The 16,537-nt window shown below is 37.1% G+C and overlaps 1 protein-coding gene across 11 annotated transcripts in view; it reads right to left on the bottom strand.

Annotated features, from left to right (window-relative positions):
- The window catches only part of LOC126380060 (coiled-coil domain-containing protein AGAP005037), a 246,107-nt gene extending 229,570 nt beyond the window's left edge, over positions 1-16,537 (bottom strand). For 9 of the 11 annotated variants that reach the window (XR_007568418.1, XM_050029234.1, XM_050029239.1 and 6 more), the window contains exons 1-2: positions 16,244-16,492; positions 9,810-11,653 (exon numbers count right to left, since the gene is read on the bottom strand). Coding sequence is in view for 10 of the 11 variants with exons in the window: in XM_050029234.1 (XP_049885191.1) it covers positions 9,810-11,625 (1,816 nt within the window). In the remaining variant the exon portion in view is untranslated. The other 2 variants (XM_050029236.1, XM_050029235.1) reach the window with 2 other exon arrangements.

The raw sequence follows: 16,537 nt of genomic DNA, 5'->3' as shown, positions 1-16,537 counted from the left end.
GTGGTGAACACTTGTTTAGTTTTTATTGGTAAAGCGGTGGACGTCCTAAGACTAAGTAATAATATAAAAAAATCTATTATGTGCATGTAAATTTTACAGAAATTAAAAGAAACTAACGCTTGAATTTTTTTTATGACTGTTATGATTGTTTTTATGATTGATATTTACATACATAAGAGTTTGAACTGAATATTTTAGGAGTACTATTCGATTCTGACAAAAAAAAAGAAGAAATTTGGCGAGGGCGACACATAAGAGCTTTTAAATTGGCAATGACGATATTCGGTGCATTTCGGTTTTTTTTTGCAGTAGTCGGAAAGAAACCTAATTAAAATGCATTTACGAAAGCGGGATTTTCGGGTTCTAGCAGCATTTGCAACACAACGATAAGCAATAGGCTAGTTTTTACTTAACGTGAACACAAAATTACTATGGAAGTTGTATGAAAAAGCACACTGTGACGTGATAGAAAACGGGATAAAATGTCGGACGTATTATTACGTTTTCCTTGATTAAAATTCACAAATAAGTTAAATAGAAAAATGAAAATGTTTTTCGTTAGTTTTAGATTTGTCTTTATTTAGTAATCAGAATTTCATAATTTATCTTGAAATGATCTTGGTTGCTAGTCGTCTCCTAAACGGACCGCTACAGGTGAACATGTTTCTGTTTAAACGAACCCGCAATTGACCTAATTGGTGATCCCTGTATTAAGTACAGGTAAAAGATGCCTTAAACGTAAATTGCATCCGAGTTGATAGAAAATGCATCCGACGGTGTTTGAATCGGCATCATGCGTGAAAGTTTTTCTTGATTAAAATTCACAAATAAGTTAAATAGAAAAAAAGAAATGTTTTTCGTTAGTTTTAGATCTGTCTTTATTTAGTAATCAGAATTTTATAATTTATATTGAACTTAGTTACACGATCCAATTGTGTTTAACACTTTCAAGGACAGAACGTCTAATGACGTTCCGATCCCAAGGTGTCATATTACCTATTATGAACCATCAATGACCCATGATCTCTGTCCGTGAAAGGGTTAAGATGGTGTGTTAGATTGTCTCACGATTTGGATCACTGAGTTCCTTCTATCATTATCATCTATAAACGAATGCTCTCGATGAGTATCGGGCGTCCTTTTACATCATTCCTAATAGAATCTGTGTTCATTTATTAAAAGTGCTTCCTTTTACTTTTTAATCTTCTGTGAGGAAATATTAACATTCGCTAAGGAGGTATAACAATTTAATAATAAACCCATTGAAAATTCTCTTTAAAAAAAACAATTAGCGGTGGTGAGCTGCGCTATGTTATTCTTTATTCTATGGTTATGTTCCTAACACCACACCCAGGACACTTCTTACAAACAACCTCGTTTTACACAGACACCGCACATTGACGTTTTCCTACACGCGCATCTGTGTGTGTGACGTCTGACACCATACGATTCAAGTCTAAACTATGTTCGAGGGGGGATAAGGTAAGCCTAGCTCAGACGCTGGTGGGGAGTGGAGAGGTGCCGTTCTATACGTAGTATTTATTATTATTCCTTATTATATGCTAACACGTAACTAGATGTTACCCGCGACCTCGATCGCGTGACACCCTACTATTAAAATATTTTTTTGTTCCATACAAAATCTGCCACCCCTTTTCACCCCTTTAGGGGTTCTTCTTCTATTGTGTGGATTGCGATTACCAACCTCATCAACCCTGGTACCAGGGTTATTATTAAGCCGCCAAAGGCCCCTGACATGGCTCGTGTAACGACTACGTACTTACATCAGTAAGTAGTAACCGGTGCCAACGGCTTAACGTGCTTTCCGAAGCACGGGTCATCGTACTTTCGGACAACCCACCCAGCTTTTAATTAATGTCTTAACCAAACTAGTTAACCGGAGTTCGAACCCGGGACCTCCAGATCGTGAGCCCAACGCTGAACCACTGGACCACGGAGATCCTGTCTTAGTGAGCAACTACATTTTAGACTTCTAGCACTTGTAGTTTTTGAGATTTTGTAATTAATCGGTGAGTGATATTTAGTTTTTATGCCTCTGTAAGTATTAGATTAGGTATACGAATTATGTAATAGGTATTAAAATAATCACCTTTAAGTAAGACCAATGTGGTTGAATTTCCATGACGAGTCAATGTTAGCACCATGCACTGTTTCTATGTGTTTGGAGTTTTTTTTTAATTATTTTTAGTTCCACACTTTTGCGACGAAAAATTCCACTTGATATTAACACAGAATCATGGTCTGAATTCCCCTTAGCATTCGTTACGAAGTCACATAACACCCTGTGTAACTATTAAATAATGTAGGTATAGGTATACTTAAGTTAATGTCATTATTACAAGGTAATTATTATGTGTGTTTGCATATCTCGGCACCATACAGTAGGTCTTTGGATGGTGTGCGTGAGGCTGAATCCAACTCAATTTTTTTTTCTGTAGCCTTATTGGGCTGGGCAAAGGCGTCTTTTTTCTGTTGCCTAATTAATGTCCCACTGCTGGGCAAAGGCCTCACCCTTCTCTTTCCAACTATCCCTGTCTTGGGCATCGTTCTACCAGGTGTTCTGGAAGGCGTCTAGCTCATCCCAGAAGAAGATCCCTCCGTCGTCGTCGTGGTCTACCTTGACGTCGACGACCTTGTGGGGACCAATCAGGTGTAATTTTGGCCCACTTTTCCGGATGCAAACGGCAGACATATCCCGCCCATTCCCACTTCATTTTAGCGCATATTTCAAAAACAATATTTGTCGAAAATCAAATTCTTGTAAGTACGTAACCTATCTATTGATCTGTGGTGATAATTTGCAAAGAATATAAACATGAGTTCGTGTTGCATACACATTGCGGAATTTTAAATCGTTAATAATCGTCAACAACTATCGTTGAAACAACTATCGTTGAAAAAAAAAACTTAGGTACTTAATTATGCTTAATAATTCGCGCGAATAGATATGCCAGCGACCAAGTTCCCGCCGCATAGGGAGAAGAGTTATAGCGGGTGGCTTCAGAACTACGATGACAAAGTTCGATGCACCGTACTGTGTGTACTACAGCGATACTACTGAACACGTGCCCCTCCCTTACTACCCCCACCCTCTCGACAACCCCACCCGGTGTCATCCCACACGATATTTCATTTAAAATGCATCTCTCGAGCGATGCGGATCTCATGACCCCGCGGGAGAGCATTAATTTTTAGACCCAACTAGAGACACTTGATTAATCTCCTTACTGCTCCGGGAATTAACTGGCAAGAGGTGTAACTAGTAAAATCGGAGCTTTTATAAATAATTAAAAGACAAAATCAAATGAGACACTTTTTACGAAACATCAAAACGAAAAAAAAACTATGGAATTTGTTCAAATACACACATACTTACACGTATTTCAATATCAAGAGACGTGGCCAATCGTCTCTTCGTTTTGTAATTCTTAATTTAAATTCGTAAACAGCAGTATTTGTAAATTCAAAAAGCAGTTCATCATAATCTAATTTTGACCCACACATCTAGCCTAATTATTTATTTATTTATTTATCTAATAATTACAACTATAAGTTACCATACAGACAATTGTAAAAAAATAAGTCTATTTTTTAAATAAGTAAGTTAGATTAAGAAAATATATCTAGTGTAGGAAAAGCAGGTTCGCGTTGAGTGACTGGCAACGAAAGTGCGTTACAGCACACGGTAGTTATAATAAATACCTGGTTGAAATATTCGTGTTGAATCGTAAAATGTCCCTTAAAGGGTGATTTTCGTGATCAAAACTATCCTATACTCTTCCCTGCGTCTCACTCTATCACCATATCAAATTTCATTTAGATCGATTCAGCGGTTTAAACGTGAAAGGAAACACATACATACATAAACTCACGCCTATTTCCCACCGGGGTAAGCAGAGACTATAGAATTTCATTTGCTTTGATCCTGACACACTTCTCTTTGCTTCCTCCACATTCATCAATCACTTGATACACGTACGCCGCCGATTCAGAGTAGATCGTACTAAACCTTTTCTAACGACATCTCCAATTTGGTCAATGTACGTCCTTCTAGATAGTCCACACACACACACACACACAGGCAGACAGGCAAAACAACAGAACCAAACATGCAAAGTAACTTTAGAATAACTTTCGCAGATACTAAGTGTTTGAAAAGCATAATATGGCATAACGTCTCTTCTCATCTATCCTGGATAGAGAGCGAATAAAAACATGACACTTATAACTTAAAACTATCTTCACGGGCATGCCGTTAAAAGCGACAGAGGGATTACTTCCCTAATAGATCATTAACATAATGGGCCTTGGGTTTATCGCTTGTCTCCGTATGATTTATCTTTGATTTCATATGAAAAGTGGCTGTAACTTCTGATCATTTGCGCATATTTAGGGACTAAGAGTGTGAACATATATACGTTTGTATATAATACATATGTATTATGTACTAAATCCGGGCGGAGCTGTGTCGAGTCACTGAGCCACTAGTGTATAGTAAAGATAGTACCTATAAACCTCTGCGTAACAGAATGCGGCAGATCAGCCATTCAGACATTTTCGCTCGTAATAGGCTTTTATCCGTGAAATTTACTGCGCGCTCCGTTCCCGAAGCGAAATTCTCCCGTTCAGGAAACACGAGCAATATTTATCGCCCAGGACATCGCGGGGCCGGAGTTCTGTAACACAAGCAATTTGTGTACACTTTGGAACCCTGTCGCTTTGCACCGCCGCCACATTTAACTTGTATAACTTGTTACAGTGTTTTTGTGTCGAGAATTTTCTTTGCAAACAGAAACGGGAATGCTTCTGACAGTTAACAGGAAGGTAATATCTGTGTGCTTTAGCCCAAAGGAGCGAACACAAGGTTCGAGTATGTGGCCACTAGGTAAGAGTTTTAAGGAGAGATAGAAAACAAATTTTGAAGAATTAATAAAAAACGAAAGCCAATGTGGTACCGCAGTGCAAAGCTAAATACATAAATAGGGGGAAGTCCCGACTATAGGAGAATTTTTTGTAAGTATTTTTCATTTTGTTTCTTTGGAAAATGCAATTCAAAGATTGTTTTTTGGTTACAAAAGTTCCTATTATTTGTCCGTCCGAATTTGAAACCTATTTCATTCAGTATTCCTTATACATATTTTGAACTAATAATTTGTAAGTACTTTCGGAGCCTCTAGTCAAAGCAAAATGTTGCCAAAGGCACCATTAGGTATGTACGTATTAATTATGTGGACATTAAAAAAATCTTTTCTCACTTTTCACGATTTTTTGCTGTTTTCATTTGATATTATAACTCGAGATACTCAAGTGATTTAGACCGTTAGCTGTAATTTAGAAAAAAATAGGTATAAACTCCGCGAGTTTGTTATTATGGCTATGTTAACTCTAAGCTAAGTATATTAGACAGTTAGCTGTAGTTTATAATAATTTACGTATAAAATCCGCGACCTCTATGACTATTTTATTCTGATATACTAGCTCTATTATTATGAAGTTTCATTAGAATCTTTCCAGCTGTTTTTATGTGAAATTATATGAATGTGGATGATTTTAGTAGGCATCGTATATTGTTCATTTAGTGGTGATTATTTGGCTGTTAATTTCCCTAAGAATAAATCAATTATATAGATAAGTATTAAACGTAATAGGAGAGAGGAAAGGACTGTGAAAAATCTAAAATATAATGTTACTTAAGTAGGTATACATATATTACTAGCTTTTGCACGCGACTTCGTCCGCGTGGCGTGTATCTTATTACGCGGTTTACATTTTTCATACAATTGTTTTTTCCCGCTACTCCCGTTGCCGTGGGAATTTTGCAATATCCTGTTGCAACTAAGCTTTAAGTTTACTAAGGTACCTGTATGCCAAATTTCAAGCGTCTAACTTAAGAGGTTTAGATTTTTTTATACAAAAGGATTTTCCCGCTAATTCCCGTTCCCGTGGGAATTTCGGAAATTCCTTTTTTAGTGCACCTCTACGGTACTTAAGCTACGTCTCTTCCAAATTTCAAGTGCCTACGTTTAGCCGTTTAGGCTGTGTGTTGATATGTCAGTCAGTCAGTTTCTTCCTTTTATTTTGATAAATATAACCTAAATAATAAATATTAATAGATGATTATAAAAGCTTCTTTCGTAAGTAGCACAACCTACATAAGTAATGACGGCTTAATTAGGTATTGGCAGCCTTCAGACGTCACACACACAGATGTGCGCGATAATGTCAATGTGTAGTGTCTGTGTGAAACGAGGTTGTTTGTATGAAGTGTAACACCCCGGAGGTGTGCCCATAGACCCAGCACCTCAATCCAATAACGCATCAACTCAATAGCACAGTCTCTTTTGTTCCACTAATCTACAACAGGTTTTCTATACGAATCGGAGGTTGTCGTTGGGTGCGCTCCCCATTTGTCCGGTCAAGTACACATCCAAACATCTACCACAAACACGACAATACATATTTCTTTTGTACGGTGCGCATCTATGGTACGGATAGGATGTACTTCTTCTTCTATCGTGTGGGTTGTGAGGTGGATTACGAACCTCAGCAACCCTGGTGTCAGGGTATTAAAATTTATTAACCGCCATTGTAATGTCAAATAGCAATATTGCTTTTTTGTATGAATTAATTCGATGTGGCCCTTTTAACCCCCTGATGGTGTAATGGTTAACACGCTAATATATAAAGTATATAAGTAGAAAGGAAACAAAAAAAATATATATATGAAAATAATGAAGACATTTTTGCATAATCCTCTTACCTCAGAGCCGAAACGCTTTAACCTTCATCTCGTCGTGTTTTAGGGCTTTGCCTGTGACATGAAATTTACACGAGCACGTGTTAAAGCGGGTATTCCTACATTTTCTATTATAATATTAAAAATTTATAACACACCTACCAGAGACGCGGACAGCCTGCGACTCAAATCCGCAATGTATATAAACCCCTGTCATAGAATAAGGAATAATACTACGCGATAGACAGGGACAGGGATGTTATGGATATGAAATTTCGGATACGGATTGAATACGGATTTAAGAATGATTATTATAAGTACCGGAAACGGTTACGGATACAGATAATAAATTATTTAGGATTATCCGTTAGTTTCGGATAATTTCGGTTACGGATATTATTTTTAAGGAATTTCAAAAGTAAAATACAAATAGGTAATAACGACAAGTTATATAATAATATGTTATGACGACATATGAAGAAAAAAGCAAACAATCCGCGCGGGTTATGTGTCGGCACCCCATCTTGTCATAACGTAACGTACACCATCTTGTCATAACGTAACGAACCTTTTATTTCGGATTCGGTTACGGTTACGGATGATTTTTTTGTATCGCATATCCGTTAGTTTCTATCACGATTACGGAGCTCCCTAACATCCCTGGTATAGAATGACAACTCTCCACCTCGCACCAATTCGTTTCAGGCGTCGACCTTGCCTTCTCTGGGAGTTACTTTGGTCTTAAATGCCCGTAATCCGCGAAAAGGAAGAGTGCACGAACTGTGTCTCGCTTGCACTTATGCGTTAGGCGGCACAAAGAATTCGATTTTTGTATACAGTGTCCGGGCTGTGACGTTAGCCAAACAGACAAACATGCCAAAACTATAGTTTATCTCGCTCAGGGGTAGAAACAGGAATTGGTATGGAAATATACCTTTCTGTCTTTTTTGGATAAAAAAAAACATAGTTGAGAGCCCTCAGCGCTCCCAATTTGTGCGGCCAATATACAATAAATTACCTCATAAGAAACTTCATTTTGTATATCCGATAGTTTCGGTTTCGGATATGGAGGTCTTTAACACCCCTGGTGCGTAGAGACTACAAAAAATTATATCCTGGGAAGTTCGGGAACGCACAAAGCATGTTGTGAACTTGAGTATGTACTTATAGGTCATAGTTAAGGCGTCGGGATTTGACAACCCTATCGCCAGCTGGGTGATCCTGTAATTCATCAGTGCATCCAGCCAATATATTATAAATGAATGAATCAATTTAGGTGAAAATTGTTACTTATTTAAATTAAAACCCACTAAGAATTTAGGGTGCTTGTCAAATGTTTGGTAAAAAGTAATGGCTTAATTTTACAATTACTAATGTTTAAAGAAACGGCCTTTGTGGTGGAGCGGTTGAGCGGTAGGCTCACGATCCGAAGGTCCCTGGTTCGAACTCTGGTGGGGACAAAGATAAAAAGATCACTTTGTGATCCCTAGTTTGGTTAGGACATTTCAGGCTACCAGATAGTCCAAAATCTGTGCTTCGGAGGCAAGCGGCTTGCCATTATAGTAAGTATGTAGTCGTTGTCAGGGGGCTTTAGCAGATCAATAGTAACCCCGACACTAAGGTTGACCTAATAGGTAAATGATCTCACAACTATTTAGCTCGCACGTACTCCTTAGTCGGCAGACGGTAAGAAACTAGAATAAGAGACGGGGATGTACGTGTGCGTATGCATTCGCCATTTACAACAACAGTCAAAAAATCCGTTTTCATAGACGTTCATTCCGATTACACCCATGCGCCGAAAGATAATGTCGGTCTATGGGTACAGGCAAATTACAGGAGCGAACTTCACTCGTCTGAAACTCGGTAGCTCTATGAAGTGAAGTTAGCACCAGATTACAGAATCACCCTCCACGTTCGTTAGCGCGATGTAATTAATGCAGACGACAGCGTCGGAGCGGGTTATACTGCACTCAAAGTCGTTAACTAGGGCAAACTTTAAATTATACTATCTGTTGGCGCGGGTCTGTGTTAAGCCCTCTATTATGTCGCACCACACGAGCTTCATGCGATTTAGCTACAAATAAATACATTAGTAGACAGACAACAGATTAAACACAACAACACACACAAACACAACTCAGAGAACACAACAGAAAAGAATAAATTAAAGAGAAGGTGAACGTCGTGTCTTATAAGGAAGTGAAAGAATTGGTCTTTGATAGACTGGAGAATGCTACACCGACAAGAGCGTGTGTCTTAAATTAGTGAGTAGTAGACAAAGACCATGGAATTCCACACTTCTTCCACTCTCACCAGTCTACATCGATACTCTTCGGTTTAGAGTACTCTAGCCTTTCTTTAAAACATCCAGGATTTGATCGTAGTGTGTTCGTCTAGGCCTTCCACCACCTCGTGCATAAATCTAAGTTTTCTCTCGAGCAATATATTTTTGTTCGCAAAAGTAGCTCCAATTGCACTGTTTTTAGATACATAAAGCACCTTATGAAAACACAAGCGCTCTAGTGCCATTTTAATAGTTTTTCTTTATTCCACCACAGATTTCTTACATCCTCAGAAATTAAGTTACAAAAATAGTAAATACTTCTGAAATAAAAAAGTCTAAATCTCGCTAGGACACCATGATGACGCCACCATAGTTGCACCACCTCCACCTGCTTGGGAAACCAATTTGTTGCCGGCAACCAAATCTTGAATAATTTCCCGATGGTGGCAGATTCGTTTGCAAAATTATTTGAACTCAATAAGTCACTGTCTGGAACTATGAGCCCCATTTGTTCTATTTTACCAATTTTTCTACTCTAGTTAAAAATAAAAAGAAGTTGACGATTCAAGTACGTACCTACATCAATGTTATTTTAATTTTGTTTTTGATAAAGTGCAAGATTCAGGAAGCTATTATTTATTTTGTACCGTAGAATTCAGAACAATATCCAGTCTAAAACGAGGTTGTCTGGAAGTACATTTTCATGCCTTATAGGAAACACAACACATATTTTATTACACTAGTGAAATATAAGAATTTGCTTACCCTTCGCTGCGGAGTTTCTCAGGATCCTTTGTATTTCCCCAGCTTCAGACCCGCTCTCGGACTCGGAGTATCCCGGACGTTTTCCAAAAGCGTTGACAACATTCTTGCTGTTTTCCATTTTATAACTCCTGTTGACACTTGATGTCCGGACGGGAGGACGTGGCGGAGCTTTGAACACACCCTTCGATCCATTAGCAACTTTCGACACGTCTGAAGAGCACTCAGGATACGAACTCATCAGATTTCTCACCATTTTGGAATTTGTACTGCTTTTACTTCCGTCATTCTGTAACGCATTTTTCGATAAATATTGTTCCTCAAAACTCACTCTCTTTGGTTGCGGATTCGCATTTCGCAAATCTCTCGTCAGCGAACCTCGTTGGAAAATCGGAGTCTGTCTCATATTATATGGAGATCCTTGCAAAGTTGTACTAGCAATTAATTTTTCAGGGTGCCTATAAATTACCTCTGGATCCTTGTAAGAACTTCGATTTGTTATGAAGGTATCAGTACGCCTTTCAGGCGCCCCTCTGACAAACGAGGGATTAGTATAAACCGGAGGGGTAACGCAGTAACTACTATTTAAATTTTGCCCTCGTGGCAAACTGAAACTTCTCGGCTCAGCCGTGAAAGAATTTGGCGTACTACAGTTTGAATGAGAATACGTATTGCGGCCAGTAGGGCTATTCATTTGACAATTTAAAGACTGTCTTAAAAGATATTCGTCCTCTTTGTCTTTTTGCTCTTTCAGCTTTTGCCAGTAAAACGCTTCAACTCTTTGTCGTGTCTTTTCTCGGTCAGTGTCGTTCATTTTATGACTTTCTTGAAGTGTAGTTCCGATAGAATTGGAAGTTCTACTAGCTAACCTGGCGTCCTCTGGTCTGGGCGAAGGAGTAGACTTATTTTGGATGCTAGATCTACTCAGGGAATTTCTTTTTATTTCATTTTCCATTATGGTCTTGCGGACATGTTCGTAAGGCGATACCGTTTTAGGCATGTTCGGAATTTTATGATTAAGAGGGATCGGTGAAGTTGGAGCCGAGTAGTTGTATGGCTTCGATATATGTAACTCATTTCTATTGAAATTGTCTCGTGTTTCGGTATTGTTTGGTTCTGCCTTGTTTTTATTGAACGACAAACTTCGCGCTCTTGTTGGCTGTATTGTTCGTACTTCGGCTTCTTTTTTCGGTGATATTAGAAACTTCGTGCTCACCTTTTTAATTTCAGCTCCAACCGGTGTCGGATCTACTTGAGATTTAGATGCTCTGTATATCTCAATTTCGTCGAAGTGCGATATCTTATCTGTTAGTTTTTCCACTGAATGATAGTAAACATCGGGATATTGAGGGTTTTCGAATTCGTTGTGATTCTGTGGTGTATGTGATTCGTGAGGTTTAGGTGGGACTTGCGGTCGCGCCGCGTAACTGGTATAGGGGCTGCTGTAGCTGGCCTTACTTAGACTACTTCCGACATAGTTCGATTTACCTTTCACGCTTTCTGATACTAAAGTGCTGCTTGAAGAATGATTGCTTGCCGCGGTGCTGCTTAGCGTCACCGTATCATGTTGTGCATTTCGAGAAACCGCAATGTTCTCATATATACACCCATTATTTTCATCCTCACCTTGAGTAGATTTCTCAGTCCTAATAATTGATCTTGGATTTTGGTAATGATTGCTAATTGACGAGCTATCGTTCGAATTCTTTGGACGATGCGATTCTTTGTCACTATTTTTTTCCTTCGATTTATGTGAAAAGAATAAACTGGGGAACAATTTACGGAAACTGCTTGTTCGTTTTTTGTTGTTATCGGCCATTTCCTCACGGTATTTTCAACTGTTTCATCTGTAAAATTTAAAAGTGTATTAATAAATCGTATTGCGAGGTGATTGCGAGTAAATAAATTATATGTCCTCAAGATCAAGTGAGTTTCATAAGATACTTTGAGGTTTTATGAGACATAATAATCGGCTGTCGATGTTGGTCCAAGGCCAATTTACGACGTAAGTATAATGTTCCGAGACAGCTTGTGTTACACTTGGTTAAGTTAAAATACTGCGCATGAAGATATATTTTTACTCAGCAAGATTACGACACTATCAGCAGGCTAAGTACGTACAGCTAGTTGATATAGTCTGTTTAAATGAAAAAAAAAACATCGTAATAGAATTGAGAAATCGTATTACTACTCGTATAGGTAACCACAACGTTTCATTATCAGGCTCGCACAGGTGGACTTTGTTTCCATTCTAACACAATTAAGTATATTAAAACGGAAGAGGAACTTTCCAGGCTACGTTCTCCATAAACATTATAGATGGCGTTGTACAGTTTTACAGATTTGTAACGAGATAATTACCCGTTTTCTAATTGCTCGGGTACATAATTATTCAAAAATAAAAAGTAATTGTTGATTGATATTTAGATCAGATATGATACAGAATTACGTTGCTACCTAATTGTTTCCTATATTTTGATCAGAATAATAATTTGTGGAATATGTGTTGTGTCTAGGAGTAATAACAAGGGTCATGGTCATATACCCAAAAACAAAGATAAATATGCATGTCTGTTATCTATGAAATTTGATTGTTAAACGTAAGCAACACTGTACATCGCCATCTTTGTTTTTTTTTTGAGAACTGGGAAAATCTACAGTGTCATTTATAGGTTTATACCTACTTTACATTGAAAATTCAACCTTCTGAAATTAAGGGGTTTCTAATACCACGCAAAAAAATACGATTAGTTGGTCATTCGACAGTTTGGTGCTTAGGTACCTACTGCGTTTTTTGCGTTCGGTGTTAGAAATTTGCGCTCCGCTTTGGACCGGTGTATACTCTATCTTGAACGTATTACATTCGTAAAATGTATCGTTCGAATTACCTACTTGTGGTAGTAAAGAAATAAACAGAACTCGTTCATTTGTTTTTATTTTATTATTTCTTTATAATCTTAGGTTCGTAATGCCGACCAAGGAGACCGCACTTCAGCCTGGTAAACACACTGACGTTCATTTTATTACTACAGGATTCATCGCTTTACCAATAGGCCAGAAGACAATCAAGTCAAATGAGATTATTTTTTCGAAACGTCACAAGATTCATATATTATAAAAATAAATAAATAAAAAATATGTTATGACGTCATCAATAATCGTAGTCAGACATACATAGTACACCTGATTGGGTAGTTTCCTAGGTCAAAGATAAATTATTGAAATTCTGATTACTAAATAAAGACAGATCTGATAACAAAATCTTTTTTTATTTAACTTATTTGATTATTTGATGAATTTTAATAAAGAAAAATGTAATAATAAGTGCGACATCTTATCACATTTTTCTAAAACGTCACAGTGTGCTTTATTATACAAATTCCATAGTAATATCGTGTTTTGACGTTTAGTAAAACGTTTAGTTAAAATGGCCACATCGAAGCGATTCATCTAAGAAAGCAATTTTGCTATTTGACATTTGTTTGCATTGCGCACTTACTTTTATATATGCGCAAATGTCAAATAGAAATATTGCTTTCTTAGATGAATTGCTTCGATGTGGCCATTTTAACCCGCCTGATTTGACTAGTTTTAAACTTCCCTTTTGGGAGATAAGCTTACGGTGTATGTTACGGATCCTTAAAATTCAAGCCAAAAATAGTTTTCTCCAACGGCAAAGGACGATATTGTCATCATTTAGTCTTATTTATTTTACTGATAACGATAGATAACCGTGTGGACAGCGTTATCTTAAGGCGTGCCGCGATAAGCTGTAAAATATAAAATATCTAGTAGGTACCTACCTATAAAAGAGCGCTTGATACTATTGCTAAATATAAAAGGAACTAGTAAAATATTCAAGCGTTCTTAAAAATGATATTCATTTCACATTCGAAAATTGCATTATTCAATTTACAATTTGAATCGTAATTTTTTACAATATACCTAACGAACGTCTCATCCGCCAAAAACTACTGCAGCTTCTCACAACCTGGCGGGTTAAAATGGCCACATCGAAGCGATTCATCTAAAAAAGCAATTTGGCTATTTGACGTTTGTTTGCATTGCGCACTTACTTTTATATGTCAAATTGCAACTTTCCTTTTTAGATGAATTGCTTCGATGTGGCAATTTTAACCCCCCATTATAGGTACCTATTCGTAATTCGAACTTAAAACAGCTCTATGCCAAAAGGAGTTAACCTACTTATTACTTTTTTAAAAAGTTGTCATGCAACACAAATATCATCAGTCATCAGCCGTCATCACTATTTATATCTCACTATCTTTAGCACAATAATGTTATTATTGTAACTAAGTAAAGAGCTTGTGTGTTTAAGGAAAATAAAACCTATCTAGAACTTTGTCACAGTAGTAACTGAATCGCTACAGTTCTTTAAGTATAGGTAACTACTGTAGTGTTTACATAAGTACATAAACACATCTTATTTTAATACACGTAGGTATAATTAAATATATAAATAAATATGTAATTATTATTATTATTATTAGTAACACTCAGTGTCCCACTGCAGGCATATGTAATATATTATAAAATACTTGAATCGATATAATCGATTCACATATATATTCTGTCGTCTCGGGCAATGCACTACGCGGTGGCCACAATTAAAAAGTAAACTGTACGGGTATGTACGGGGGTGGAGTGAAGACGTAGTGTGTGGCAACGAGCCGATATTTATTTATATAATTATATTGAGACCAATACACTACAACTACTATATCTGCTATTTTCCTTTACTGTTACACAGTTCTGCAGTCTAGTCGTATGTAATAGGTAATTAGGTAGGCGTGTAAGATACGTACTTATAGGAATGTAGTAGGTAGGGACTTAATGTTTTTTTTCGTTTATTATTAGGTATGTTATTATTTTAATCATTTTAGTCTCATCATAAGGGCTGTGAATGTCTTGTAAGACACTACATTACTACTTAAGCATAGAGAAGAATACATACGTAGGTGCCTAGATCTAAGTGAAAATGTATTATTTAAACAAAAAAAATACTTTGTACCTCTATAATATTTTGTACCTACATAATGTTTAAAAATACCCACGAAGATGGTGAATAATATAATAATATGACATTGAATTTATTATTATGAATGTATTATTTTATTAGGGATGGTAGGTAGGTAATCATGAGTAGTGTTGTGCCGTTTCCTAGAATGTTCCGAAAGTGAGAATGTTCCTGTTGTAAAAACTCTTTAATAGTAACGATACTGGCTGCTTCTTTTTCAAATTATACTTTCTTGTACTTGGGGGGTTAAAATGGCCACATCGAAGCAATTCATCTAAGAAAGCAATATTGCAATTTGACATTTGCGCATATAAAAGTGCGCAATGCAAACAAATGTCAAATAGCAATATTGCTTTCTTAGATGAATTGCTTCGATGTGGCCATTTGAACCCCCCAGGTCTCATCTGCGTCAAGGCTAGGTAATAAAGCTCTACATACCTAGCTAACTTTTGCGCCATTATACTGCCGGGAATTTTCCCAAAGTGGAAATATTCTCGCGAAGGGCACATCACTGATCTTGAGGTAGGTTACCTATTTTTATGATAAATGGGAGAGTTGTCGAAGTTCCGTCGTTTTACGATCTTTTGAATATCCGACGCGACATCGCAACGGAGCCGCTTCGCATCGTACGGCATGATAGGTACCTATCTCACTCTATTATTAGGTTATTAGGTACCTATTCTTGACCAGTGGTGTGCCTTTCCTGAATAGGTAGGTATGTTCCCACTTTGAAAACGTTTCCAGCAGTAAAATGCGCAAAACTTATGTACGTATGAAGGTACCTACCAAAAGAGATTATTTTATTAACATTTGGCAGTTAAGACCAGAGTACAAGAAAGAACAATTTGAAAAAGGAATGCAGCCAATGTCCTTACTATTAAATAGTTTTTACAAAGAGAACATTCTCACTCTGGGAACACACTGGTATGAAATGTACCTACCTATCTACCTAGCGGTTAGGTACCTACCTACTATACTTACCTAGGTATTTTTTCTTGAATGTTACGTAAGCCTACTTGTAAACTAAGTAAGTTGAGTATATAGTTAAGTTACCTGCATATAAACGGTTTAATGTCCTTTGTAACTGCGTGTCCTTAAAACTGGTAGGCACAAAGTAGGTAGGTAGGGACCTCACGAACGCGCAACAAATGCGTGCTAGAAATAGCTAGTCCACTATTAGAATACGAATGTGGTATTACAGCAACAATTAGCAAGGAGAAACCATCACTCGATATACCTAGTGCCTACCGCCAAGCAATGACTCACAACAGAAAATAATACACAAACCACAAGTTGAATTTGCCGCATTTGTTATCTTTATTGTTTGACAACTTAGCCTTCACTTACACATTTATAAACGCACAATTATGTTCTACAGCTAGCTTAAAAAAATATTTACCTTTAAACTAAGTCAAGTAGAGCACTCAAAAAGTTTGATCACAAACGTAAGTCAAATTTCACAAAACTGAGCCAAACACTTATTACCTATTCCGCAACTCAAGTAAACTAGTAACTTTATCGAAACTTATGACAATTCAACAATAGCTTTTGGAATACACGATACATCATTGTACCCTTTTATTTTAAGTAATCCTGTAAGTTACAACGGAAATGCTCCGTCAAAGGCGTGTTATAATACTAAACAAAATATAAAATAACCTTTTAGTTACGTCCAGTCCATACTGCATCATAG

The sequence above is a fragment of the Pectinophora gossypiella genome, chromosome Z (genome assembly GCF_024362695.1).
Source record: "Pectinophora gossypiella chromosome Z, ilPecGoss1.1, whole genome shotgun sequence".
NCBI lineage: Eukaryota > Metazoa > Arthropoda > Insecta > Lepidoptera > Gelechiidae > Pectinophora > Pectinophora gossypiella.
The sequence above is the reverse complement of the archived record's forward strand: the minus strand, read 5'-3'. Positions and strand labels throughout refer to the sequence as shown.